At 50.4% G+C, this 27,342-nt stretch overlaps 1 protein-coding gene across 1 annotated transcript; it reads right to left on the bottom strand.

The window, feature by feature from the left end:
- Positions 1 to 253: 253 nt before the first annotated feature.
- Tmem255b (transmembrane protein 255B) lies at positions 254 to 27,342 on the bottom strand. Its single transcript, XM_028881251.2, has 9 exons — positions 27,103 to 27,342; positions 22,154 to 22,296; positions 19,381 to 19,443; positions 11,149 to 11,238; positions 7,899 to 7,979; positions 7,007 to 7,092; positions 5,548 to 5,707; positions 4,541 to 4,684; positions 254 to 495 (listed from the first exon to the last, which is right to left on the bottom strand). The coding sequence occupies exons 1-9, from the start codon at positions 27,155 to 27,157 to the stop codon at positions 328 to 330; spliced, it is 990 nt and encodes a 329-aa protein (XP_028737084.1). The 5' UTR covers positions 27,158 to 27,342; the 3' UTR covers positions 254 to 327.

Genomic DNA, 27,342 nt, shown 5'->3' with positions numbered 1-27,342 from the left:
GAGATGGCGCAGCTGTGAGTGACGGCAGGTGCAGAGAAGCCCTTCTGGATGATGGGACTAGGGTCTAGTATGGTTTGCTGCTGTCTTCGTGTAGGGGAGGGGTACAGCAGAGGTGCCATTGGGCCAGCCGGCCGGCTCTGCTTCCACCTCTGGTCCTGGCCTGTGCTGGCGGAGGGTGTGTCCAAGAGAAGTGCACAGCTTCGAGATACTTTCCGAATCCTCTACGAGGCTGGCTGCGGAAGCAGGCTTCCTACGGATGGCTTTATAATTTTTGTTTTATTTCTGGCAACCCCCAAACCAAGCTCTTTTTAATCTACTGCCTCCATGTCAGGGTGCATACGGGGGAGGCTTCTCCCCCGGGAGGAAGTAGGTTGGTGTGCAGAGTGAAGGAGCATTAGGAGAATGCCCATGGCTGGAGTTGCACTGGGAGGGAGACTCTGTGTCCTCAGGCCGAGAGAGGTCAGCAGAGGACGAGGCCGGCAGGGCGCTGGAGGGCTGCAATTAAACAGAGAGGCGTCCTTGATCAGCAGGTGGGGGACTCGGCTACACCATCCAGAATATATGCCAGTCTCGCCTCGGCCCAGCACCCTACCAGACCAGGACCCCCAGGAAGCCTCCCAGGCCTAGGAACAGCTGAGAGAGGTCAAGCATCAGCCTGTCTGTGCCTGAGCGACACAAACGACTTCTAAAGCTGCCCGGGACCCCTGGGGAAGCTCTCCCAAGCTCCAGACTTCCTGGCCTGCTCAGCCCTGTCAACTTTTACCAGCACTGACTAGAAGAGCCGGGGACAGCCTAGAGCCAGATCCTTGGTACTCATTGAAGAGAGCAAGATCATTAACATTCCCAACACAGCATGGTGGTTAATAGGTCAGTGACCAAATGTGGTCAGCCATAGTCTAGAAGTCTAAGGAAGGCATTTTTCAGAGGCAGTTAACATTTAAACAGCTCCCCACTGTTGGAGAGTCTGGTCCAATCACTTGCAGACCTTAACAACAAAAAAAAAAAAAAGGCAGTGACCTTCAAGGAGAATGGAATCCTGCCCAAGTGTGACCATGGGTTACAGTTCCAACAGTATTTCCCTGGTCCTGGGGATAGTGGACCAGCCTCAACTACACTCATGAAAGCCAGTCACTAAACAAGTCTCTCTCATGTATATACACCTTTTGGTATTGTGTCTCTGAGGAACCTCAACAGACACCCCGAAAATCAAGGATGAGTTAATGTGAGAGGAGAAATTTGGGGAACAGCACAGATCTGAAGCAAATCTTTTCTAAGTCTTTTTATTTTTCTTTTCCCCCTCTTAAGTACTAGAAATTTGAAACTTAAAATTGGTATTTAAAAATATATATAAAGCAAATTTTGAAGTGAGTTTTTAAAAGTGACTCCTGTTGTGATTCATCTGCTAGCTCCGGAATTTTCTCCTGTTTCTCCCTCCAATCTGTGTGCGCATCCTTCTGACCACAGGGGCCAGTGCATGTCTAAAGATCATCCTTTTAGGTGTACTAGAATGGGCTTCTCACCCTATCCATTCTGCTCTTTTCTGAAAAAGAAAAAAAAAAAGCAGATACATAAGCCATGAAGCAAGCCCTTAGGATCCAGAGAGCAAGCTCCTAGGAACCACAGGATAAACAAACCACCAGAAACCATAGGATAAACCACCAAGAGCCACAGGATAAAGCACCAGGAACCACAGAATAAGCCACCAAGAATTGTAGATCAAGCCACCAGGAGCCACAGAGCCAACCACTAGGAAACTTGGATGAAACTGCCTCCCTAACCAAGGCCTCGTGAAGGCAGGCCCTGCCCACGTGGAGAGGACCACCCCAGCAATACCATTCAGGCCGAACTCAAGTGTTGCACTGGGCAAACTGCTGGGTGTTGGAAGAGGCCCCTTTAAAGGTTTACACCCCCCACAGCCATCTCATTCCCTCCTATTATTCTGGGATGTTTGCTGGCTGCTAATGACTTCAACAGGACACTTAAAGTATCTCCTTCCGTCGGTTGACCAGGGGAGACGGCATCCATTCTGTTGTTCTTAGGAAACACACGGGCTCATCCGATATGCCTGTTCCACAGAAATCGGATTACTAAGCATATGGGGCAATTATGCTCCCACACACGCTGCTGTGAAAGCTGCCCAGCCCCGGGCACAGGGCCCCCAGGCCTCCTCTGGGAGGAAGGGAGGCATCCATCCACTCTCTGCAACAGAGGGCCCAGAAGGTAGGAGAAGAAAAGCGCACCCATGGGACTTGGCAGGTCATCTTCGAGGTTCCCAAAATGTGTCCCATGGTGAAAGACCGCCCCCTTGTACACCACCACAAGGGGCATATGTCCTTTGGACACATGTGGAACAGGGATGAGCACTTCATGGGGAGCCTCACACTCTTCAAGAGCAGGCTGGTAGGCCCTCCACAGCAGTCCCTTCTTCCTCAGGCCAGGCCTTCAAGACAGAGGGGTAGGCAGGCTCCAGGGCTGGCCCAAACACTCTAGACATCAGGCAGGAGGAAATGGAACCCCACATCATCATCATCATCATCATCATCATCCCCTGTGGAGCATCACGTGTTCTGAAAGAAGACAGCCTGCACTGTCTGTGCTCTGGAGTCGTTCTTGGCATCTACGTGACTTAGGGGCTGTGTGTGTCCAAAGGCAGCCAGGCCAGCTAAGGGAGCCCCATTGGGTATATCCAGAGACAGTCCTAAGTGTCTCACATGTGGATCTGACAAAAGACCAGGAGAGCCGAGCGGGTCCCAGGATGAGCTGTGGCCTGAGATGATCGTGTCCTTCCTTGTGTGGAGACCAGGGAGATCCTTCTTGAGGCCAACGCAGGAAGTTCCATGGAAAGCCAGAGGCTGCAGCTGCTCCTGCTGATGGCCTTGTATCATCTTACTTCCTGACCCTAGACATAACTGCTTCCAATGTTCCAGAGAGCAGAGATGGTCCCGAGGCAGGCTTTACCCACGGGGTCTCACGTGCCTTGATTTGAGGTCTCTGTGATTCTTGTGGATGAGAACCCAGTTCCCTTTGGGAAGTCCCACTAGCACAGCCTGGGGGTGCCACACTGAGAGTCCAGACCCACTCCCCAACACTGCAATGGACCATGGCAGCATCCTTCCTCCAGACCCCAAAGGACCCAAGAAATCCAGCGATTACAGCCCCAGCCAGCAACTTTTGCAGAGAAGCAGAGGACGTTGAAGTACAGAGAAAAGGGACCTTGGAGTGGGTAGAGCAGCGGTACAGTGACCTCACCTTTCTGAGTCCAGGGCACCAGTGAGCCCCGGAAAACGGAAGGAAGCTGTGCTTCCTAGGGTGCCCATGACTTCTTCCAGATGTACCTGCTATCAGCCTCCCACACTTCACAAATGCGGAGCCCAGATGATCAAAAGACTCCCAAGTATTGCTCACACCTGGTCACTGTGCTGGGTCAGTCCTGGGGCCCTGACAGCTTCCTCTATCAAAGACGGTCAGAGCTCGACACTCAAGCCCCCCCCCCCAAACAGTCCTTTGGCTTGGCAAGGCCTCACTTGACTTTTGTGTGGCTCACTAGGTGCAGGTCTCCTGGGGAATACCTGAGGACATGTGACTTCAAAACAAATGACTTCACTCCATTCACCAGGGCCCACAGGTCAAAGAAGCTCATTTCAGCGGAGTGTGATGACACAGAGATACACTCAACACAGCTCTGGGAGTCTCACAACTGCTTCTGTTAGCACCATAAGACAAGCCACCGAGCAGCCAGGCTGCGTGAGCAGGCATCACCCCATCTAGAAAGGTTTGTCTAGGCCTGTTCTCAATCTTCCTGCAGAAGACACTGAGCAATGTCTACATGGTTTGGTTGCCATGACTGGGGGTTTCTGCATAGGTAGGTAGAGGACAGGGCCTGCCTGGCACCTCACAGTGCTAAGAAGCAAGGCAGGAGGATCACAAGTCCACAGTGCAAAGTCCAAGTCAATACCACTGGACAGCCAGGACCCTTTCATTCATGGCCACCAGAGCTTCAGAGGACGTGAACACGTCAAAGCCAAGCGTGGAATAGAGGCAAAGCCCTGTTCAAACAAGATCGTATTCCAGACCTCCTCCTCTGGTGACCTCGGCATCCACAGCACAGGGCACATGAGCCTTACAGGGTTGGTAGCTTTGCAGATAAATTTCAGTGGATGTTGGCATGCACCTGGCTCCACTTAGAACACTCAGTGTCATTACAAGAATTCGGAAGCCAGGCAGCCAGTGGCGTCCTCAGTTCCCCCGGCCAGTATCAGGCCAGTTCATGCTAAGATAGACAGTGTATAAAGCAGCTAAAAACAGTATATAAAATAAATGGTTCTTCTAGTAGGAAGAACACTCTCATGGTTTACTAGGGCTGTGAGCAGCAACGTACCTCGAAAATGATATGGCCCACCCCATAATGATCCCAGTCCCCATCATCTAGATCAGAGCACACCCTTCTCTATGCACAGCCATACCCGGTCTACTAAGGAGCCCACAGAAACAACCACTGACTCCGTAGCATGCCCAACCCCAGCAGGGAACACTTGCCTACCTGAAGTGGCAGAGGGTAGGAGGAACAGGTTGGCACAGTCATAGATGGAGGGCACAAGCCAGTGTAGGCTAGGATCTGCTGGGCAGGGTTGTAGAGGATCTGAGGAGGTGGAGATGGGCCATAGGCCAGCTGAGACAGAGGGACCTGTGGAGAAAGAGGAGGTGACTATCCAACCCGAGGCACCCTCAAACCCATTCAAGGCGGTACTACAGCGTGGTCCTCTGGGGAGCCCTAAGCCAAGCCACGAAGAGTAGGGCAACCCTCTCTTCATGACCTCACAGAAAGTTCCACATCCTTTACATATGGTCTCTGGGTTGGAGTCACCACCTGGCGCTGCCGCTGGAAGAGGCAGCCTGGTAGAGCCCAAGAACTAGACTGTGGGAATTCAGGTCCTGAGGAGACATCCCTAAATCTCCCTGGCAACAAGAAACCTCAGGACAAAGAGCTAAGCAGCAACTCTAGGCTGCAACCAAAGGCCAAAGCCCCAGGACAACTGGCTGAGCGCAAGAAGAATGGCCCAGAATGTGTTCTGTAGCCCTGTGGATCTGGAAGAACCCCTAAAGGGTTTGCTATGGACCCTGAAAGGACACAAGGACAATTCTACCCAGTAATGAAAGGGTAGCAAGCCTCAAGGGCAGGTTCAGTAGGGCTGGCTCAGCAAGAAGTAGGTGTGGGTGAATTTCAGTTCACTCATCCAGCCTGTTCAAATGGGGTCCAAGCCCTGCCCAGAACCGTGACCAACCCAGGCAATCATGGACCTCACAGTGACAGGGTAGCTTTGCAGGTGAGTTCCATTCTTAGATGGTGACAAGTTCTGCTCACCTAAGAGGATGGGAGAGGGTTCAACCAGCAGGTGATCAGGTACTGCTTCCAGGGCAAGTGATCGGTAATCCTAGTTAACCATCTGACGTGCAGATCACTCGGGAGTTTAGGTCTTTTGTCAAGGGAGCCACTGAGCTCTGGGCTATGACCGCCTGGCTGGAAACACGTAGGCTGGTACTGCTCACCATGTCCTTGAAGGCTCCTAGGACTGCCGCTGTGATAATGCCCAGGCACAGGCCCAGGACATTCAGCACTGTGGACACCCAGAGCAGCCGGTACAGGTGGATCACATCCTGGCAACTCCGTACACCCACAAATTCATAGTAGGCAGGCGAGGACTCCGTGCTACGAGAGGGAGAACAAGGTTACTGCCCTCGTTGCTAGAATGTGGCCAGGTGACCCCTAAGTATTAGATCTGTGGTTAGATGACCACCATTGAGTGCCGTGGCGATCCACGGCCCGTAGACCGACCTATGCATAGGAACTATTGTCAGGCAACAGCCCAGGACATCATGCCACGATCAGGGGACCACTCTGTGAGTTAAAGCTGTGTCTGTCCAATGAGCCCTCAGAGCGTAGAGCCACAGTCATGAACACTACCCCTGGGGCAGTACGGGCTGGTGGGTAGTTAGTCAAGGAGCCATGGACGCTCTCAACTTCCAAACCAGAGAAACCCAGGAGACTTGGGGCCACTCTGACTCCTGAAGAGAGAGAATAGAGCGGGGCTTTACTAGAAAGCCAGTTAAAGGGGACCATTTAAATGGTGACACTTCTTTCTAATCACCAAGACATCACTCCGACAGGGACACCCTACAAGAATCACACTAGAGTGGTCCTGGCCACCACTGAAGAGCAGCAGATGGTAATCAGGCCTGGCATAAAGCACCGAGGTCCCTCCAGAGACCTCGGGGATGGTCTCAGTGGGAAGGGTATTTGTGTGAGGTGTGGCAAAGGCCTGGGGCCCCATAGACAGACCCTGAGAAGCAGCTACACCACCAACCCTGGGGCTCCTGGGGCCTGGGGCCTCTGGCTCCTCTATTGCTGACTTCTTATCTCCTCCCACCCAGGTGAAAACTTCTCTGGGGATTCATTTGGTGGGGCTAGCCAGGGAGGCTCCACCAGGCTCACAGTGGGGTGGAAAGTGGAGACAGGATGTCCCAACTCACTACGCCCTGGGCCCTTAATGACCAGAGCAAGCATGGTGGCTGAGCTGCCTTCCATGCCAGAATAAGCAAGCATTTTGTGTTCTCATTTCCATGTATATCGTAACAGAAAGCTGCAGGTGGATCTCAGCCCCGAGAGGGAGCAGAGCAGAACTGAGGTGTGTTGGTGGCTAACTGGTGGCCAGCTGCCTCAAGGTATGCGACAAACAGGGTCCAGGCCACGTTTAAGTACTTCCACACTCTGTGTGTGCTCTTGGGTGGAGACCTGATCACTCTGATAATCCACTTTTTCACTGCTGAAACTAGATCCAGAGGAAGAAACAGAAAATCAAGTAGATATAGGAAGGGGAAAATGGGGGCCTCTCTCATGGACAGATGTCTGTGCAAGGTTTCACTTCTGTGTGTGTGAGTGTGTATGTGTGTGTGTTTACATGCTGAATATGTTTACATGTGTGTGTACAGACTCCTGATGTAGCCTTACCTCCCACAAGCATACAGGTCACAGCAGTAACATGTGTTGCTCCTCACTTTCAGCTGGCACCTTCCACTCAGAGAGTAGCAGGTGACCTGGGGTAGAGACAGGCAGGTTCATACTTTATCCTACATAGACAGCAGGCAGCCTAGGTCTAAAAGCAGGGCTGCAATACCAGGACCCTCCCTGATTCATGGCAGGCTGGGGTGGGGGCGGGGTTGGGCAGGGCAGGACACAGGACAGGATTAGATAGGGCAGGACAAGATGAGGCTGGACAGGACAGCACTAGGTAGATCAGAGCACGACTAGGTGAGGTAAGGCTGTCAGAATCCCCGCCCACATCCCCCAACCATCTATCATTGACATCTTTTTTCTGGAATTTCCAGTGCACGCATTTTCAACCTTCTGCAGGTCTGAAATCCCCACAGCACTGGTGTAGACAACCCAACTGAGCCACATGCCAGTGCCCACCTGGGCTGGTCTTACGGGTTAGCTGCTGTGCGCGCTTGTTCTTCCTGGCATCTCACTCAGCTTAAGAGTGAGGTCACACTACAGCTGTCCCCAGCCCAGGGAGAGCCAGAGAATCCCTTGAACGCTGCACATGTGTGATCCCAGTGTTTCATGGCAGTGATTAAGTCAGTGAAAATGCTAATTGGAATGCTAATTGGCCACACAGAACTGGACAGATGAATCCTAACACTGTATTGAAGAGGAAAGGGTGCAGCTGTGATTCCAAAGAGAGTGCCACCGTGCATTGAACTGTCACGGATAGATAGCTCCTAACTTTCTGTGCCTTGAGACCCACACAGCAGGAAGATCGGTAAGAATTAAAAGACAGCCATTTTAACCAGACCCAGAAGACTTGGGGGATATGGAAACCACGTGGGCCAAAGGGGCTCACCTCTGTCTGATAGACATCATACAAGTACCCGGTCCCACTGGAGTAAAACTGGCACCTTCCTGCGCTGAGAGGTCTTGGTTCCTAGAGAAATAAATGTAGATGGGATGGTCATCCCCAACCAGGAGTGGCCATTTCAGGCTTGCCTTCCATGGACTGGAGCAGGACCAAGGCCACACACATTATTGCCTGCATGGCAATTGTGTGTGTCGTCCAGAAGGCTGTAGAGGAGAGAATTCCAGACACCCTCCATCTACCTGCTGGGCACACACATCAGCACAGAGACAAGGGGAATGCTGCTGAGCAGGCCAAGGGGTGGTCTACATCTCGCCAGGGACACTCGGCTTCTCTCTTCCTAAAAGAAAAATGAGTTTCTTCTACTAGGAAGGGAATAAAAGATTTGGGGCTGATTCACTCGTCCATCCAAACCACCCATCTATTCACTTAGACGTCCATCATCCATCCATCCTTCCTTCCATATGTCAGGCCCCACCACTGGACACAAGCTCATCCATTCCGAGCTCACCACGTCCCACTCCTGTGTCTCCAACATTCATGGATCCAACATAGCATTGAACCACGAGGAAGCCAAGGTGAGCTAGAGCTGTAGGTGAGTGAAGCAGGGCGGAGCAACAAGTAGGTAGTTTCTACAACTGCTAAGGCAGAAGACAGCTGGGGCCTGGGACTTAAAGTGCCATAGGGCCATGTCATCTGTAAATGCTTCTTCTTCGAGTTCGGGACTATGTATCAATGCCATGTCTGAAAGCACCTACTCCTGACCTAAGCGGGGTCTAGAAACCACAAGTAGTTCTGGCGGCAGACAAAGAGTCATTGACGAGTCGTAGGCAGTAGCTATGGGGCATAGCAGCTGTGTGCCAGGCTGGGCGTGGACGGATTCAGATGGGAGGCAGCCCTATTGGCCCCGGGTGATGCATGAGGGGAGCAGACGTGACAGGTACAGGGGAGGCAGTGAAGACAGGTGGCTGTGGTTGGGACTGGAGAGCTGGCTCCAGGGCTCTCAGGATGACACGGCCTTCATCACAATATGGCAAGACTCAGATCCCTTCCCCAGTGGACTTTCTGGGGGGGGGGGGAGATAGACGATGGTGTGAAGTGGGATGGAGTCTTCACACCGTCTTCCCACGTGGTGGCCGCTCAGTGTGTATTCACATGTGATACCAGCGGCCTCAGAAGCGGACCCCAGTGAGTCGCCAACAGTCTGGCCACCCACCCCCACAGAGCTGTAACCGACCACAGGACACCAGGGGTCTAGGCTTTAGGGTGACTAGATGATACTGTGTGTCAGGGCCCAGCCGGGGCTGCTCATGGGGACCTTCTGCTGGACTCTCAACCACACTGGTCACTCCTCAGAGGTCCTGTCCTATCTGCACACAAAGGCAGGCACACGGGGATGGGTACAAACAGATGGGCATGAATAGATGGGCATGCTCAGGTGGGTGCATGTGGCAGGTACACAGATACGCAGACAGACAGACTACCTTCTAGACTCTTCTCATCAGTGAAGCCAGGAAGGGTGAGCAGAGTCCTTTCACACCTATGGCTACAGGCAGGAGAGTTTACTTACCTGGAGACAGAAGTCTTTGGAAGGTGACTTCTCCCAGACAGGCACTGAAGAGCTGAGAGGGCATGGGACTGAGGAAACCTTACCCTACACAGGGACAGAATCTCCAGGCAAGACTGGCACACTCTTTTGGGAGCACTGTAGTCTATACGCCTGTCCAGGGAAGGCAAATGGCCAGATGCCTGGACACCAAGCTGCAGGTACTGGGGGAGCTACACACACCTGTACATACATACATACATACATACATACATACATACATACATACAGAGGTGTACATCCGTGCAAATGCACATGCACAGAATTCCTACCTTCTTGGTACATATCAAGCCGTCATCATCATCATCCTCATCCTCCTCATCATCCTCTTCATCATCATCATGTCACTCACATCTCATATCATACCATATGATGCTGCTCATCATCTCCTGTGTCGCAGCACATTGTACCACACCACATTGTGCCATAGTACATATCATTCAGATCACAGCCTACCACGTTGCCACTCCACATCACAGCATGTTTATATCACATGACATCATGCTCTGTCACCTCCTCCTACATCACGGTCTATTTATTCTCTCACACCATAGTCTAGACCACATCACGCTGCCCACACCATGTTCTACTGTGCCTTTTATATTGTGCCATATCATTCATGCTACAGCACACAGCACAGCACAGCATGTCACATGACAAACTCCATGTACTTATTCCTTAATTTGATCTGCTGCATTAGGCAGGAAGTCTGGCGGCTCATCATTTGCCTATGGCACCTGGGAACCTGCCTGACCCCATAGCTGCTAAGCAGGTGAATAAGCACGCCTGTTCCCTGTGGGGGCAAAGTTCAAATTAGCTACAGGTCAAACAGATGCAGGCAGTGTTCCCTTCCGTGGTCCAAAACTGTGCCACTCATGGGACTCTACATCCTCTTAAAGTCCGTTTCTTATAGACAAGAAGATTTTTCATCCATGTAGCCCCACATTAGCAACAATCTTCGAAGAGAGAACATGGAACTGTAAGCACATGCAAGAGCCAAGTCTGAGATTTCACAGTGCACTTGGCTTTAAGTGCGGTGAGTATGCTGTGGACAGTCTCCTGGACACAGAACTCCAGAACTGAGGGGGTGGGGACAAGAGTTCCCTAGTGGTTCGGGAGGATTGGGTGGGGGCGGAGGGTAACTGAAGTACTGAGGGATGTTTGTGTCTGATGTGTGATGTGTATGTTTGTATCTGTTGTGTGTTTGTGTCTACACACACACACACACACACACACACACACACACACGCCTACTGGGTGTGGTTGTTTATGCTTACTGTACATGGTTGTGTGTATTTGTGTCTGCTGTATATGGTATGTGTTTGTGCCTTCCGTGTGTGGTAGTGTTTATGTCTGCTGTGTGTGGCATGTGTATTTGTGCCTGCTGTGCGGTGGATATTTGTATTGGCTGTATGTGGTATGTGTTTGTGCTTGCTGTGTCCTGTGTGTGACCTGTGGGAGGCAGAGGATTCGAGTTGCTGGAACCAGACTCGGCAAGAAAAGGAAGGACAGCCGTGGCAGCTCAGCTGAAGCTGGTGTGAAGATGTCGGAGTCGGGCTCTGGAACTGAAATTTTGTTTCCCCTGTGAGCACTGAGCCCCAGAGATGGACTGTGCACCAAAGTAGTACTCACGATATGCCGTGCTGCGAACACGCCATCGACTATGGCACAGCAGAATGCCGCCACAACACCAAAACTGATGAACACGATGGCCGCCACCAGCTAGGAGGAGAAGATAGAGGAGTGTGGGGTCTCGACCTGAAAACAGCCTTGGACACAATCAGAGTTCTAGTGGATGTTTGTGGCGCCCTGGCCAGACCACCACCACTTTACTTCCACCCACCAGTGACTCAGCCACATACTCGCCCACTGGTCCACGCTGTGGGTTCCGTATCACGAGACACAAGGGCAACCACTGCATGAGGTACACTCTCTGCCCTCGCCTCTGCACGCCCAGCTGCACTGTGCCCCATTTTCAGACACATGAGTACTTGCCCTGGGCCTCCAACATAACTAGATTCATTCTGCACCATCCCAGCCTGCAGGGGCTCAGAGTCACATCTGGCCACGGGTGACCGAGTGCCTGCCCATAGTATTTAAACTGTCTGCCATAGATTCCAATATATATACAATATATAAAGATGTATGGGTTCAGTTTCTGCAGGATAAATTCCTTGAACATACGTTAACACGGGACTTTGACATGCAGCATATTTAGGTTTTTTGCACTTTAAAATTTTAACAAGGAATGCTACACTGTTCTATAAACACACTTAGCCATTGACAATAGAATATCCACTTCCTTGCATACAGAACAAGAAATTGGTGCTAAAAAAGATATTTGCCTCAATTTATATTTCTGACTAATATTTCAATTTACATTTCTCTGACTATGAGGCAAAAAACCTCCTTATAGATGTTGACCACATTTATCTTCAGTTTTTCTTATGACACAGTTCCAGATTAACCAAACAAACAGGAAAACAAACTCAAAGGATTCCTGGACCCGAGTGTGGTAGTGCACTCATAACCCCAGTGCTCAGGAGGATGAGGCAGAAGAATTGTGAGTTCAAGGCCTCCGTTACCCAGTGAGATCCTATCTCAAATCAACCTGCATTTCATTCCTGGGAGTCTCCCCCCCAGGTATTTATAATTTATATTTGTTTGTTTGTTTTTCAAGACAGGGTTTCTTTGTGTAGCTTTGTAGACCAGGCTGGCCTCAAACTCACAAAGATCTGCCTGCCTCTGCCTCCCCAGTGCTGGGACTAAAGGCGTGCGCCACCACCACCCCGCTTATTTATAACTTCTAAAACATGAGTGAGCCCTGCACTTCACTCCCCAGCAGGAGAAATCTGTTCAATGTGTGGGTTTATTGCTCGGTCCTGGGAGTTGCATAAAGTCTTTGTGATTAACCAGCCACAGGGAAGAGAGAGGGACAACCACCAAGAAACAGCAAGCAAAGGCCAGTCGTGGTGGTATATACCTATGATCCCCGCACTTGGGAGGCAGATGGTGGTGGATGCCATGTGAGTTCAAGGTCAGCCTGGTCTATATAGTGAGTTTGAGGCTAGACTGACTTAAACAGTAAGGCTCTGTTTCAAAGGGAAAACAAGGAAAAGAAAGGAGGAAAGAAATATACAAGTATAGTAAGCCACAGGCAACTCTCTTTTTAGCCTCAGGGCAGCGTCAGAACTCTTAGGCATGGGGTTGGTCCATGCACTGGTAATGTAGTTGAACCCTGATGTCCTCTGCCTCTCTCCCTTCACTCATCTCAGCTTTTGTTTCGACATGAACTCTGAACTCTGCTGTAAGGAAGGTAAGATCGGAGGCCTCCTCCATGTTTGCCACCCAAGTCCTCCTATGTGTGTGACCTGAATCCTGATGTAGTCACCCAGCTTCACAACCAACGGACCTGCAGCAGCATCTGGAGTGCTGTTCACGTCCTCTTCTCAGCCTCCAGAGCAGCAGATCAATCAACAAGCAGTCACCAGGAGGCCAAGAGCCTTGGAAACAGATCTCAGCCCAACACCAGAATGCACAGCATGGTGGAGACCCATGCCAATTGCCTAGGGAAACTAGTCTCCTCTCATAGGGAACTAGCAAGATGTGCCACATGCATGCCTGGGGCATGACCAACACAACTTCACACAGCCAGCCTGTCACTTCCACATCCTCCATCCATGTGAATTACACACTCATGAGCTCCCTCTCCATCCTCCACACTGCCACCCACCCAGTCACAGCCATCAGTCACATGGTTTCACGGCCAACCCTGCCATCTGGGGACAACAAAACACACCTCACAGGGACAACTTGGAGCCTATCCCATTGGGAACATCTCATCCTGAAGCCTCTGGGGCTACCATGCCACCCTTGACCAATGCCGCTGCTCCCCATAGTTCCTGCCAGCCAACCAGGTGGGACTATCGCGACCAGCACTCTGTCCTCTTCTTCCTCCAGGTCTCTAGTCATCCCAGAACCTGAGGGCTGTGTCATGATAGCGGGAGGAAGCGACAGCGTCAAGAGACTAAGCTCGAGTACTAGACAAGAGAGGCAAGCGGGCAGCGCACCACAGAGACTGAGGGCAGGTGGGTTACCCACACGCCTGGGATGGAAGCACCACCCTCTGATGAACAAGGACCATCAGACAGTCAGCAGGTGTTGGGTCTCTGACCCCATCAGTCCCCACCACAGGCTCTGTCACCCCACAGCACTGGGGCCGTGGTGGGAGCTGTTCCAGGTGCTGAAAAAAGTGACTGCACAAAGCCTGCCTGCTTTCTGAAGCAAGGTCTGGGGAAGCCAGCCCTTCCAAAAACCGAGCCACGGCTGGGCACCCCTGTGTCCCATGTACAGGAAGCCAGCATTTCTGCTCTGGCCATTGTGATGCCTGGCCATCCCCCAGCCATCCGAGACAGAGTGACCACACAGCGGGGGATGACTGAGCTGGGTCCAAGTCAAAGTGCACTAGAGAAAAAGACAGCCAGAGTTCCTATTCCCATTCCCCGGAGCCCATGGGTGTGAGTGAAGAAACAGAAAGTAAAGAAACCCTCCAGTGTGCCAGTTCAAAAGAGAGAGAGAGATAGAAACAGAAACAGAGGGAAAGAAAGAAAGAGAGAGGAAGAGAGGGAGAGAGAAATAAACATACAGAGAGAAAGGAAGGAAGAGGAACAGAAACAGAGAAAGAGAGACAGAAAGACAAGGGGAGAGGGGAAGAGAGGGGGAGGGAGGGAGGGAAGGAGAGAGGGAGGGAGGGAGGGAGAGAGGGAGGGAGGGAGGGAGGGAGGGAGAGAGGGAGGGAGGGAGAGAGAGACTGGCTGAAGACCATCTTGACAACGTGCGGCTCCTTCCTCAGCCCCTGTGAGGAAGGAGGAAGAGCCTGTGACCCACAGCTCCAGTGTAGCAGTAAAAGGTTCAGGAGGGACACATGGGCCACACCTGCCTCAAGAGGGGGAACAGAGGTGCCACCGGCAGGGGAGAGACCCAGTGGCTGCACTTCCTGTGACAAACTGCCACGAGAATTTCCTGTTTCAGAGTGACAGTGCTGTACCTTCCAGTCACAGAAGTGTCATCTTGAGTCGGTCAGATGCTGAGAACTACTGACTGAAGGGAAGGAAGGAAGGGAGGGGATGATGCTTCACAAGGCTTGGGGGGCCCAGAAGCCCTCTCCAGGGAATGCCGCTCGTCCTCCTCACGGTAGGAGAACCCTCCCTCTGAGTCTTTCTTTGGTTTCCACTGGAGATTGCCATGATATTAGGCAGAGATAATGGTGAAATCATTTCTAATTAGATTCCACCTTCAGAGTGGACAGATTGGAGCAAGGACAAACGGAGTGTCTGGGACTTGCCTCAGCCTCCCACAGGAAGTACAGAAGGAACCAGAGATGAGCTCCGAACTGGCTGAGAGGTGATGGGTGTACATGGGGCCACTGAGCTAGTCTACTTTTACATGTGCTTAAATTTCTTTCTACAGTACAATTTTAAAATAAATAGAAACCAAAAGAAAAGCATTTTGCAGAGCTAAACATAGCTATCCTCTCCTTGGCTGAAGCTGCCCGCCTGATGCCATTCCCTGGAACAACCTAAATGCCCCCCCCAAGATACAAAATAGTGGCCCCCATTTCTGAATGCTCACTGCAGATACTGCGAGTACCAGCCCTGCCCCAGACAGCACTGAAGTCCAGAGTGGCTCAGTTCCCTAGTACTACAGCACTTATGGTGGGCTCAGGTGTAAGGTACCAAATACCATGTTTTAATTTCCTTAGTAGGCTTCCTCCAGGCCCACAGCCTATTCAGTCTCAGGTTCTCGGCCAGTTGATCAGTGTCAGGTATAGATTCCATCTTAGGGAATGGACCTTAAAAATTTTTTTTTAATGGTTGGTTACTCCCATGACACATGTGCCACTATTATACCAGTAGATCTCACAGGCAGATCACTGTTGTACATCACAGTGTTGATAGCTGGGTGATATCAATGATTACGTTTCCTCCTTCAGGACCATGCAGAGGACCTTCTAGCATCATGAAGGCCAGTCAGCTGGGGTGAAGCTTCCAGCTGTACACAAGTAAGGTGCCCAATCATAAATGTGTGTTACATTGAAGTGTGTGCTTGTCCTACAAGGGCAAAGGCAAGAGTATGCAGGAGCCATACACAGCCTATCAGGAGAATCTAAGGATGCGGGGGACCAACTCCACTTGTCCACTGGGGGACCAACCTGCTGCCCTTGACACTACATCGTCTCTGAATCTTTATGCTCAAACTGCCAGGCACAGAGGAGCCATGGTCAGCGTTTCTGGACTCCACCAGGAAAGGTAAAGCTGCTCTCTGCAAGATGACACAATCTTACAGACACAATCCCAAGGAATCCACTGAAAAGCTATCAGAAACAACAAATGAGCTCTATGCCCTGCAGGCTGGGAATGAACTTAGCAAAGGTCACACGGTACCCTTTAATGAATAAAACTAGGAATAACATTAACAAAGTTAACAACAAGAACAAAACTCATACTCAGAAAACCAAAAACATTTGTGAAAGAAGTTTTTAAAAAAACATGCCAGACAAATGGGGAACGGTTGTATTCCTGGGATTGAGCCCTCTGCCTTCTGCCTTAGCACCGCACATTTAGCATGGTCCCTACCAGAGATCTTGCTGTGGAGGTTCAACCCATGATAATTACAAGGGATCTTGCTTAAGCCAAACACTGGAAATGCAGAACAAAGCCAGAAGACTCATATCCTGATTGCAGAGAATATGAAAAAGTTGAAAAAAAAAATGGTGTGGCTCATAGGCAGACTCATAGACCAGCGGGGCAGAACCGAGAGCCCAGAAACCAGCCACATACTTATGGTCAGATGACTGGCATAGGCACCGAGCCCATTCGATGGAGAAAGAACAGATTCCAATCTCTCGGGCACCACATCCAAGCTGTCAGCCCTGCTCGGTCCTACGCATCTTGCACAAGAACCAAGCCAGGTAACTAGCTCTCAGCCCTCAAAGAAACTTGTCTTTGCAACAGATGGACAACCGGTCAAAATGCAGAGAACACGAGGTCATGAGGTTACCAGCCCTGATTGACACTTCCACAGCACAACTCCCATACCTAAAGCTTCCATCATGGAAGAGGGAGCAGAAAGACTGCAAGAGCCAGAGGGCCAGGAGATCTACTGTGAGACTGTGTCTCCTAGAAACGACAGCGGAGCTTTACCCATGGTACCTCAACAACATGGCTGCTTAGACAAGACCTAAAAAAGTACACCAACTTAGTTTTACAACAATAATTCACAACAGTTCACCAACAAATAAGAGTCTATAGTCCCCTGTACTACTCATGGCTATTAATACTCTACGAACTTGGACAAACATCATCTAAATGTCTACTATTGGGGTGGTCTGAATAAGAATGCCCCCCCATACGCTCATATATTTGAATGCTCAGTCTGCAGTTGGTGAAACTACTTGGGAAGGATTAGAGGTGTGACCTTGTTGGAGGAGGTATCCCTCTGAAAGTGAACTTTCAGGTTTCAAAATCCCACACCATCCCATCAGCTCTCTCTCTCCCTACCACCACCACCAGGCGTTTGAAGATAGGATGTCAGCTCTCAGCTACTTCTCCAGCACCATGTCTTCCTGTGTCTGCTGCCACGCACCCCGCCATGATGATGATGGACTCAACTCTGAAACTGTAAGCCAGCCAGCCACCAGTCAGCAGTGGCCATGTCAGAGAAGCTGCGGTCAGCCGTGGAGCTCATGGAGTAAAGTTCACCGGAGAGTACGGCCACCGTGGGTGCAGCCTGGAGAGGCAAAGCCCTGGGGAATGGTCTCCAGAACGCCCCCCTGCTTCTGCTGTGCCTTCTCCTGCCTGCTGCTGTCCTGATTCTACTGTATCTGGCCAGATGTGATTGCTCTGTGAGAGAATCCCACTGTATCGAGTATAGTGTGATTAGTTCATGGGAAAGTCCCACTCTTCACTGGGCAATCTCCTTGCAGATCATAATGAACATGATTTTTTTTTATAGAGCAATGATGCTTAGTTAGATCAATGATTTAAAGATACAGGTGGTTAAGACAGTTAGTGAAGACGATTAGGGAAATGGTCTAGGTTATTCTGCCAATTGCTCCAATGAGAGACACAAAAAAAATAAAAATAAGGCTAGGAGTCACCTTCCTTTCTTCCTAGATGTAAGACTTGCTGAGGATGAAAAATAAGAACAAGGAAGTTTCATGCATTATAGACCCACGAATTCTGCCTGTGGAAAAACAGGCTGATGATCAAAGAAAGCAATGACGTCCCTACACCCAAAGTTAGGTCTGAGTTCCTTGATCATACAGCTTACAGAATTAATCACAGGCTTCGGTATACACTTTGAAAAAACAAAGTTGTGAAAGAAAATTAGATGACCCCATTGTGTGTAAAGAAAAAAATAAATGGTTAGACCACTTGAGTAAAGTTTTGTAGAGTGGAAATAGGACAGGAATCTGCTACAACGAAACCACAGACAGCTGCCTGCCAGTGCAAAGGAACTGGCCGAGATACACTCAGCTTGCCTAAAACTTTGTTAATCAATAATAAAAGGATCATTGCTTTGGGGTGAAGATGTTATGGTGGGAGAAATAATACAAAGGAAAATTATTAACCACTTGTGGGCTTCTAAGAAAAACATGTCATGTCATCATAATATGATTTCTTCCTTGTAAAGAGTTTCATTTGTTTATGGAAAATATGGAATGTGTGGTTGTCAGGTAATTTCTTCTTGCATGGAAGTTTTTGTCTTAAGTGATATAAAAGGGATAAGAGAAAAATGAATAGACAGGAGAAGAAAGAGAAAAATAAAATAAAGAATTAAGCTTTACCCTCCTCAGGTAAGTCTGTGTGTTCATTAGCACCTGCTCCACCATCTCAGGTTAGTCTGTGTTCATTAGCACCGGCTCCACCATCTCAGGTTAGTCTGTGTGCTTAATAGTACTGGCTCCACCATCTCAGGTTAGTCTGTGTGTTTAATAGCACCGGCTCCACCATCTCAGGTAAGTCTATGTGTTTAATAGCACCTGCTCCACCATCTCAGGTTAGTCTGTGTGTTCATTAGCACCGGCTCCACCATCTCAGGTTAGTCTGTGTGCTTAATAGTACCGGCTCCACCATCTCAGGTTAGTCTGTGTGTTTAATAGTACCGGCTCCACCATCTCAGGTTAGTCTGTGTGCTTAATAGTACTGGCTCCACCATCTCAGGTTAGTCTGTGTGTTTAATAGCACCGGCTCCACCATCTCAGGTAAGTCTGTGTGTTTAATAGCACCGGCTCCACCATCTCAGGTTAGTCTGTGTGTTTAATAGCACCGGCTCCACCATCTCAGGTTAGTCTGTGTGTTTAATAGCACCGGCTCCACCATCTCAGGTTAGTCTGTGTGTTTAATAGCACCTGCTCCACCATCTCAGGTAAGTCTGTGTGTTTAATAGTACCCACTCCACCATCTCAGATAAGTCTGTTTAATAGCACCGGCTCCACCATCTCCTCTCCAGGTTCTTCCACCTGCTGAAGCTTGACTTCGGCAACCCAGTAAATGTTTTTGTCTGTAAGTTGCCTTAGTTACGGTGTAACACAGCCATAGAACAGTAACTTTGTTTCTAAGGTCTGACCCCAGCATCCCCTGCTCTGGTTTTATCTCTGCTTCTCTGTTTCCCCAGTGGGGTACGCTCATTTAGAGCAAGCTGTGGAGTGGCACCAACCAGGCCCTGAGTCTTGGGTTGTATAGTATATGGAGTCCAGGGGTTTCAGATGAATGTGGAGAGGAACCCCCAGCTGTGACTGCAGCATCCGGTATTGAAGGACCAACACTCCCACAACCCCATATGGAAAGAGATGTTTCTTACCATTTGTCTTCTATTCTCCACCAGGTGGATGCCAATGATTCCCAAGAAGGACCCAAAGCCCAGCTGAGATGAAAAGAACAAGAGAGAGACGTTTGGTTAGCATCACCCTGACCCATCGCAGTTAACAATGCCCCTGTGCAGGCAAGATGGCTCAGCATGTGAAGGCACTTGCTTGCAAGCCTGATGACCTGAGTTCAATCCCCAAGACCCACAGGACAGAAGGCAAAGAACCAACCCCCTGACCTCTACACGTGTACCATGGCATACATAAATATGATTTTTAAATATTTACTAATTCCCCTTAATTTACTAATAACCCCTTTAAAATGTTTTTTGTCCACTTGGGTATATTAACTCATATCCTATAATCCCAGCACTTGGAAAGCTGAGGCAGGAGAATGGCCAACTTGAGGTAACAAATGACAATGTCTTTAAAAAAACAACTAAAAATAAAATTAAATACTTTGTCGGGAGAAGAGTGTGGCCACTCCCACCACACGGCATGGAGTTGCTTTCCCTAGAGAGGGACAGCACACCCACCAAAGCCTGCTGGTGGGACAGACAAAAGCTGATGCTTCCATAAGATCAGTCCAACTTTTGGTCACAGGACTCCATCTTGGTGCACCTTTGCAGGGACCTCACACTGAGCTTCTGACACGCCCTCTCCAGCCAGCCCAGGAAGGTGGAGAGGAATTTGGCAGCTGGGACACCTATGGTGTTTCTGTTTCAGCAGAGGAGCTGTTAAGAACAAGACCCCATCCACACTAGAGTCTTCAGATTGGGCATGGAGAAAGGCAGGGTGGAGGTTCGGGGTCCAGGAGCTCTCCTAGATGGAGGCACAGTTGGGTGTTAGGGTCATATGCTTACACCTGTCCCCATCTTAAAGCTGGGGCATCAGGACCAGGTTCCAGCCATGCTCTGCACACACTGCTCTGAGCCTGTGCTGGTCTGAGGGGTCAATTGCTGGCCCAGGAGGCCCTGCCCATCTAGTCTCTGAAGAATGGTATCTCTCCCAGCATTGAGCTTCTGAAGGCCACACTCCTTGCCCACAGTTCACAAATGTCAGACTTAGACTAAATTTAATATTTTTTTGGATGTGATTTTTTTTTTTTTTTGCCAAAAATGATTCTCTTTTTCATTTCCAGGCTGCTGTCCCTGAGATGGCCAGGACTCCTCAGCTTTGTTGTATAGAGTGTCTCTCTGACTTGACTTTTACTCAGATTTCTCTAATTTCACTATCATCTCCATGACAACACAAAGTCTGAGACAAAGCTAATTCTGGTTAATATGGTGTTAGTTCATCCCCCAGGAAAACATCTCCTTGTGTATTACCCTCAGAAATACTGTTATGTTGGAATGTAATCGTGTGGTGATTAGCTTTATCAGCTCGTCACAACCTAAAGAGACCTGGGGAAAGAGTCTCAGTGAAGGACTGTCTACATTGGGTGGATGTGGTCGTTGTCTTTAGGAGACTGACTTAAGATAACTGATGCAGGAAGACTCAGCCCACTGCGGGCAGCACCATTCCCTAGGAAGGAGGTCCTGAACTATGAGAATGGAGGCATCAAGCTGAAGATAAACAAGCAATCATCACGTGCTTATTTCTCTCTGCTCTTGACCATGAATGTGATGCGACCAGCTGCTTCACGCGCCTGTTACCGTGACCTCCCAGTGACAATGGACGATAACCTGAAATTGTGAACTAAAAATAAACCCTTTCTCCCCTAAGTTGTATTTTGCCAGGGTGTTTTCTCGAAGCAACAAAGAATGAAAACTAGGACTTCCTGAGGTGAGAATCTCAAACAAATATAGCTGGGTAAAAGCAACCAACTACCACTCAAGGGCGATCTTCGTATTTTTCAGAGAATTCGAGATGCTGTGCCTTCACACCCTCTAGCTCCTGGATTTCAGGATTCCCTCTTTGCCCAGGGAGTGTGGCAGAAGCAGCTTGTGTAAGGCTAGCGTCTCTGGAATGCGCTTCATGCAATGTTACAGGAACACTTTTCCTGCGTGGACACTTTACACAGAGTCATCTGTGGATTACACCCAGGCAGATAACACGATTCACAAGGTGTGTAGATACAGAGCAATCTAAAGATAAAATGGACAGTAAAGCAGGTTTAGACCCTGAGGCCCGAGAGACCTGCCTTGCTGACGTCACGGATGCTGTCACTGAAGTCATTTGCCCTATTGTGGGAAGTGAGTGAGAAGCCAGCACAACTGTGCACTTCTCCTTGTCCTCATGGTGGCATCGTGAACAACAGCTTCAATCCGTGACCTCCATCACGGGGCTCTCACAACCACAAGCCCATCTTCCAGGAATGAGGTTGGGTTGGTGCATGTGTTAATGTCCAGGGGCAGCGGGGCTGGACCTCCAGGGATCTGACAGTGTGTTGGCATCTCTTCAGAATTCCACAGGCTCTGGCCGTCCTCAGCCTCAGACCCCTTCCCACTTCACCATGGAAACTTATGTGGCCCTGAATCCACCCTACCCTCACCAAGTCACACTCTCCTCCTGCCCCCTCTACTTCCAGGGCCCCATGACAACACTGGCCCGCCAGCATGGTGCAAGACAATGGGGCCTAGCTTAGGGCCCTCTGACCAGCAGCCCTCGGGCCTCCCTCTTTGCTAAACGCTCTCAGACACTAAGCATTAGGCTGGGGTCATTTTTCCCAGGACTCTGGCCCCCTCCTACCATGGACCAGCGGAGAATGTGTCTCTCCACGTGGAACACTGACCATCCTGACCAGCCCCCCATAGGCCCTTGACTCACGATGATCCCTGGGTAGTAGCCGCCCACGGTCACATTCTCTGTCCTGGTGGTGGCAGCAAGACCGATGGTCAGGATGAGCGTGGACACCAGCAGCAGAGAGCCCACAAACCACAGAGAGATCTTCTTCCTCCTTCCAAAGCCCTCTGTGAGGAGGAAAAGGGGGGGCGGGTAGTGAGCCAGGTGCTGATTACCCACTCTGTTCCAGGCCCAGTCATTAGGAATCACGTGAGCTCCACACTTGTCCTCTATCAACAATGGGGAAACCTGGTCCCAGCTGTGCCAGGCAGGCGAGCAGCCTGTCTCCTCCTCCCTCCTCCCTCTTCCCTCCTCCCTCCTCGATGGTGCTGAGCATAGTCAGGGGTCATGGCCTGAGGCTACAGAGTGGCTCATCTTCATCCATCTCAAGTCCAATGAGAGAATGACTTCATGGGGAATGGAGGAGGTGCCATGAGTGTCAGAGGCAGCCGTGACCCAGATGCAGCCGCGGGGGCTCCTGGGTGTGGACCTACCCACCTGGCCAGAAGGTTGCATCTGCAGCCGCAGGCCGTGAGACTGAGCTCTGCCCATGCTACAGCTACAGCAGAGGTTGTTGGACCCAAGGAGCATTTCAAAGGCACTGCTGCTTGCTTGGCCTTTGTCCTGCCTCCTGCCTGAGATACAAACACAATGACCAGGCCCTGCAGTCACTTTGGACTAGGACTTTGGAATGAAGTCACAGGCAGAGAACATCAGAGAGGACATACCACTGAGTATCCATCATCAGACAAGCCTGAGCACTGTAAAGTGCTCCTCTGGATGGCCTGCTCTGTGCCGCTGAACTCCAAGAGCTGTATAGCTCTCAGGAAAGGGCTCGGCCTCCACTGTACCTCTCGGAACCTGACTCTTCCTTAACAGCTTCTCCGCTGACTGCCAGACACACCTGCCTCCCCTAATCGCTTCATAGCCACACACCTGAACCACAGGCTACGGCTAAAACCAAGTGAGAAAACCACGTTCCTCTCTGATCCAGCCAGGCATTGGACCAAGTCACTGCGCTGAGAAGTGTGGTAGAAGAAAAGTCTGATGGGCTTCGTGACTCCAGAGTCCTATCTAGTCAACATTTTCAATGTGGATACACCTGCGACTATGTGTACTCATGTGTGCCTATACGTGCGTACACACAGCACAGTGCCAGCTTCATCAGGAAGTGGCTTGCCTACCCAATCACATCCCCCTTTCAAATGACCACTGCCTCTGAACAGGCAACTCTTCACACTCCGAGAAGTTCTCATTTGAGGATTTCACACATCTTTGATCCGACCAGTGAAGCTTAACACAAGTCAAGGTTATGACCCCCCAGGAAAGGGATTGTTACAAATTCGAGACATAAATTCTCAAAGAACTTCAGATGACTTCTCACACTCCCTATGACTCAGCTGACCCGAGAAAGACATTTTTATCTGGCTGACCCAGCAAGGGCACATCTCCAGGAGTAAGACCCCATTCCAGGGGCTCTGTTCATTCCTGTTTAGCCTTCTCGCCCTTCTCCAGACCAGAATGTGGCAGGTGTCTTCTCAGAATCTTATCCTAAACCGCCCTTCAGCCCCAGACCTACCATTCCCCAACACAGTCATCACTGGCTCCTGGGAGCTGGCAACCGTTGTCCTCCACCTCAGGTCTCACTGCCTGCAGACACTCAGCCTCAGGAGCAAGCCGCCTGAGGTAGTTTGGGTCTAGCTACCACCTGGTCATACCTGGTGCTCGGTCCTACCTCACAAGCAAGTGCTAATGAGATAACGTGTGTAGCGAACCACGTAGGAGCTTTCTCACCTAAAAAGCTTTACTTTCCCCTTTTTTTTCCCTAAGTACATCACACACCAATTGTATTCCAAACAACTAAGAATGACCCAGAATGGTTGAGATCTGGGCGGACCCTTCTGCAGAAACATCTTTCACCTGAGGTGGCACCAGCCCACAGCACCCTGGGTCACGTCCTCCTCTGTGCTGGGGCATTAGCATGACATCCTAGGCTGGTGGCACTTAGCATTGTTGAGATAACGGTTTCCGACCTGAACAAAGCCCCTTGGCCAAAGGTCAGGCTCTTCAGATCATACTCTCGCCTGTTCATATCCTTGAATCAATTTGCCTTCTTCCTCAGTCCCTTCCTGAGTCTGTCTTACTTCCCCCCCCAGAGCAGTGGTTCTCAACCTTCCTAAAGCTGCAACCCTTTAATACAGTTCCTCATGTTGTGATGACCCCCAACCATGAAATTATTTTTGTTGCTACTCCATGACTGTAATTTTGCTGTTATGAATCATAATGTAAATATCTGATATGCTGGATATCTGAGATGCAAGCCCTGTGAAGGGGTCACTCGATATCCCCAAAGGGGTTGCAATCTACAGGTTGAAAACCACTCTTCTAGAGTATTCCATAATAAAAAACCCAGAGACATGAGCTAGGCCTGTCTGCCAGCATTTCCGTCCACAGTTCCCAGGTATAACAAGGTCTGGAAAGTTGCATGGTGCTGGACCGGGCAGTTGAGCATCACTTTCCAACGACTTGGCCGGGAATTAATGGATTCCCCACCAGACAGACGGGGAATCGATTGTCCTGCTCAAAGTGCCTTTTATAAATACATCTGAATACACAGTATGGCATAAACAGAAGTATAAAAAAAAAAAAAAAAAAAGCCCAAGACCAGAAGGTGAAGGGATCTCTGAAATCCCCAGAAGCAAGCATTTCTACATCAGGTTTTGGAGACAAAAGGCTTTTCACGCATGACAGATATCCAGACAGGTACTGCACCATCTCCCTCTGTCCTTATCCCATCAACAAAGTGCTGTTGTCCTGTGCCTACACAGTGCTAATTAAACCACTGCTACCTAGTTACTGTGGGTGATGACTGAACTCAAGCCCACGAAGAGAAGGCAGCCAAGCAGGGCCATGCCTCTCACTCTCGGGATGCCAGTGTCCAGCTCAGGGTGGGAGAAGGAGGTGTCACCCGGTGTGAATTAGTGAAAGACTTCTTTCTTGTCTTGGGTGGAGACAGAAATGGTAACAACCCGGTAGACTGAGTCTATGAGAAGATCCCCAGAACCCATCTGTGAAAGCTGTCCTACTCATTTTAAAAGCACGGGATGTTCTGTGGGTGCCACTGAGCCGGTGGGTAGGTACTTTCTCAACTGTTTAGAGCTTCTGTCTGCAGGTATGCCCTACACACACACACAGCATGCCATCTAGCCATTTTCTACCCACCCATTTCTAACGCATCCCCACCTCACCCCTCATTTCCAAATGCTGTCCTCTTCCAGGCTTCTACCTGTCTTGACTGAACTGCCGACCCAGGCACTCATAGTTCCACTTGGTCTGCCCAGAAGGTTCAGGCACTGACAGACAGCAGGCTGTACTCTGTACTGGACCATGTTCCCCACTTAACTGAGACAGGAGGAGATACCCCAGCCCGGAGGATAAGACTCAGCAGGGCTCTTCATCATGACCTTGATGCCTATAGGACCTGAACCCCCAGAATGAGGTTAATCCTCTGGGGTCTCATGTGATGGCCTGTGTCTAGGGTCTCAGGTGCTGGGGATGCTGAAGTAAAAGGATCATTTGAGCCTGGGGGTTTGAGACCAGCCTAGAAGATCCCACAAGGCCATATCCTGTAGCAGAGGCAAAGTGACCCCCAAGTAGCACAGATCTGGGCACTGCTCAGTCACCAGGTTCTGATTTTATATCTAACACTGCTCCAAGCTGTAAGCAAAGCAGCATCAAGATATAACAGTCACAGCCTGGAGCCACCAGGCCATTAGTTGCTGTTAAGACTGTCTCAGTAAAAGACTCCCACAGACCACTTTAAAGTCTGGAGCTCCTTATCAGAAGAAAAGGGTAAAGCCAGAAGCTGCTGCTGCTAATCACCAAGTCACCCTAACATGACAATGGGGGCAGCTGGTAACACTAGCTAGCTAGTAGCCGACTGGAGAATGAATGACCACAGAGCGTCTGGCCTTAAAAGAGGAGGTGCACAGAAGTCTCTTCAAAGCCAGATTCCTTCATTATTATTTAACAGCACTACCAATCTAGTTTCTGAAGACTCCCCTAAAGTGTCTCAGTGAAGGGCGGAGGCTATCACCTGGGTTCTTAATGATGGGTCCGCTCTGAAAGCATCCTTCAGAGTCTCCCATCCCCCACCAATCCTTTAATCCCGCGGCAGAGGGGGTCACACAGGGTTAGAAAGTCCTTTAAGTCTCTCCCACCCCCTGCCCTCCTGGAACAATGCCTGGCACCCCTCCAAGGCCTGACTATGTCCCAGAGGAGCACCTAAGCCCAAGTGGCGGGAGCCAGAGCCTGCAACAGGTTTCCTGGTTTCCCAGAAGGACCTGGCTTCAGGCTTGATGTGGGAAATCAAACAATTAGAGATGGAGCGGCTGGGGAGTGAGGTGGATGAAAGCCCTCGCTCACTCGCTGCCACCAACAATACCAAAATGCCCTGAGCACCATTCTCCCTCTCAGGCAGGACGCGCTCCCTGGTTCTTTCAAACAAACATTTCCCAGGAAAGTTTACAAAGTGAAATAAATACAGTGGGACTGGAAAGGTGGCGGTCCGGGACGGCACCACTGAGAAGTACCCGGGTCCGTTAATAAAAAGACCGAGTAGCGGACAGAAACAGAATGGTGTGCAGCATAGACTGATGTGCGGCAGAAAGATGACGTACCTGTGTACCTGTGGCTCGGTGGCCCGCTACATGAACTTCAAGAACCCAGCCCTGAATCTCCAGCCGCAACCTCAAGTGAGTCCGGCACCCAGAGCCCTGAGCTACGCCAGTAGTTCCCCTATTAGAGGAGCTAGAAACGTCTAACCCAGCTCCTGGGCCAGTAGTTCCCCTATTAGAGGAGCTAGAAACGTCTAACCCAGCTCCTGGGCCCCCCAGTCTCGTCGGTGGTGAGATAGGATGCCGCCGTCAGCTAACCTGTGGTATCCAGCAGAGCCAGAGGGCCAGGCACAGGCGGCGGGAGCGGCTGCATTCCCGAGGTGCCCTCCGCGGGGAGGGCAGCGCTCTGAGGCCGCCACTGCTCCTTCTGTCTGGTTAGGTTTCAGGAGGCCCAGGAGCAGCCCCAAGAAGCGCAGCCCTGGATCCGCTGTCCTCTACTCCACGGGCACTCTTTCCTACCTCTCCGTTTGTCTTCCCCCCTCCTTTGGTCATCTCCCC

This window comes from Peromyscus leucopus, chromosome 17, assembly GCF_004664715.2.
Source record: "Peromyscus leucopus breed LL Stock chromosome 17, UCI_PerLeu_2.1, whole genome shotgun sequence".
NCBI classification, from domain to species: Eukaryota; Metazoa; Chordata; class Mammalia; order Rodentia; family Cricetidae; genus Peromyscus; species Peromyscus leucopus.
Note: the sequence above shows the minus strand (reverse complement) of the source record. Positions and strands in the feature narration are given on the sequence as shown.

What these genes read in the sequence shown, in the direction of transcription:
- Tmem255b (XM_028881251.2), bottom strand. Translation starts at nt 27,157, where the DNA reads ATGCAGCCGCTCCCGCCGCCTGTGCCTGGCCCTCTGGCTCTGCTGGAT. An exon ending in TAGGAGCCTTCAAGGACATG is followed by an intron (nt 4,685 to 5,547) that starts GTGAGCAGTACC and finishes CTTTCTCCACAG; the next exon opens with GTCCCTCTGTCTCAGCTGGC. An exon ending in CCTACCCTCTGCCACTTCAG is followed by an intron (nt 496 to 4,540) that starts GTAGGCAAGTGT and finishes GTTTAATTGCAG; the next exon opens with CCCTCCAGCGCCCTGCCGGC.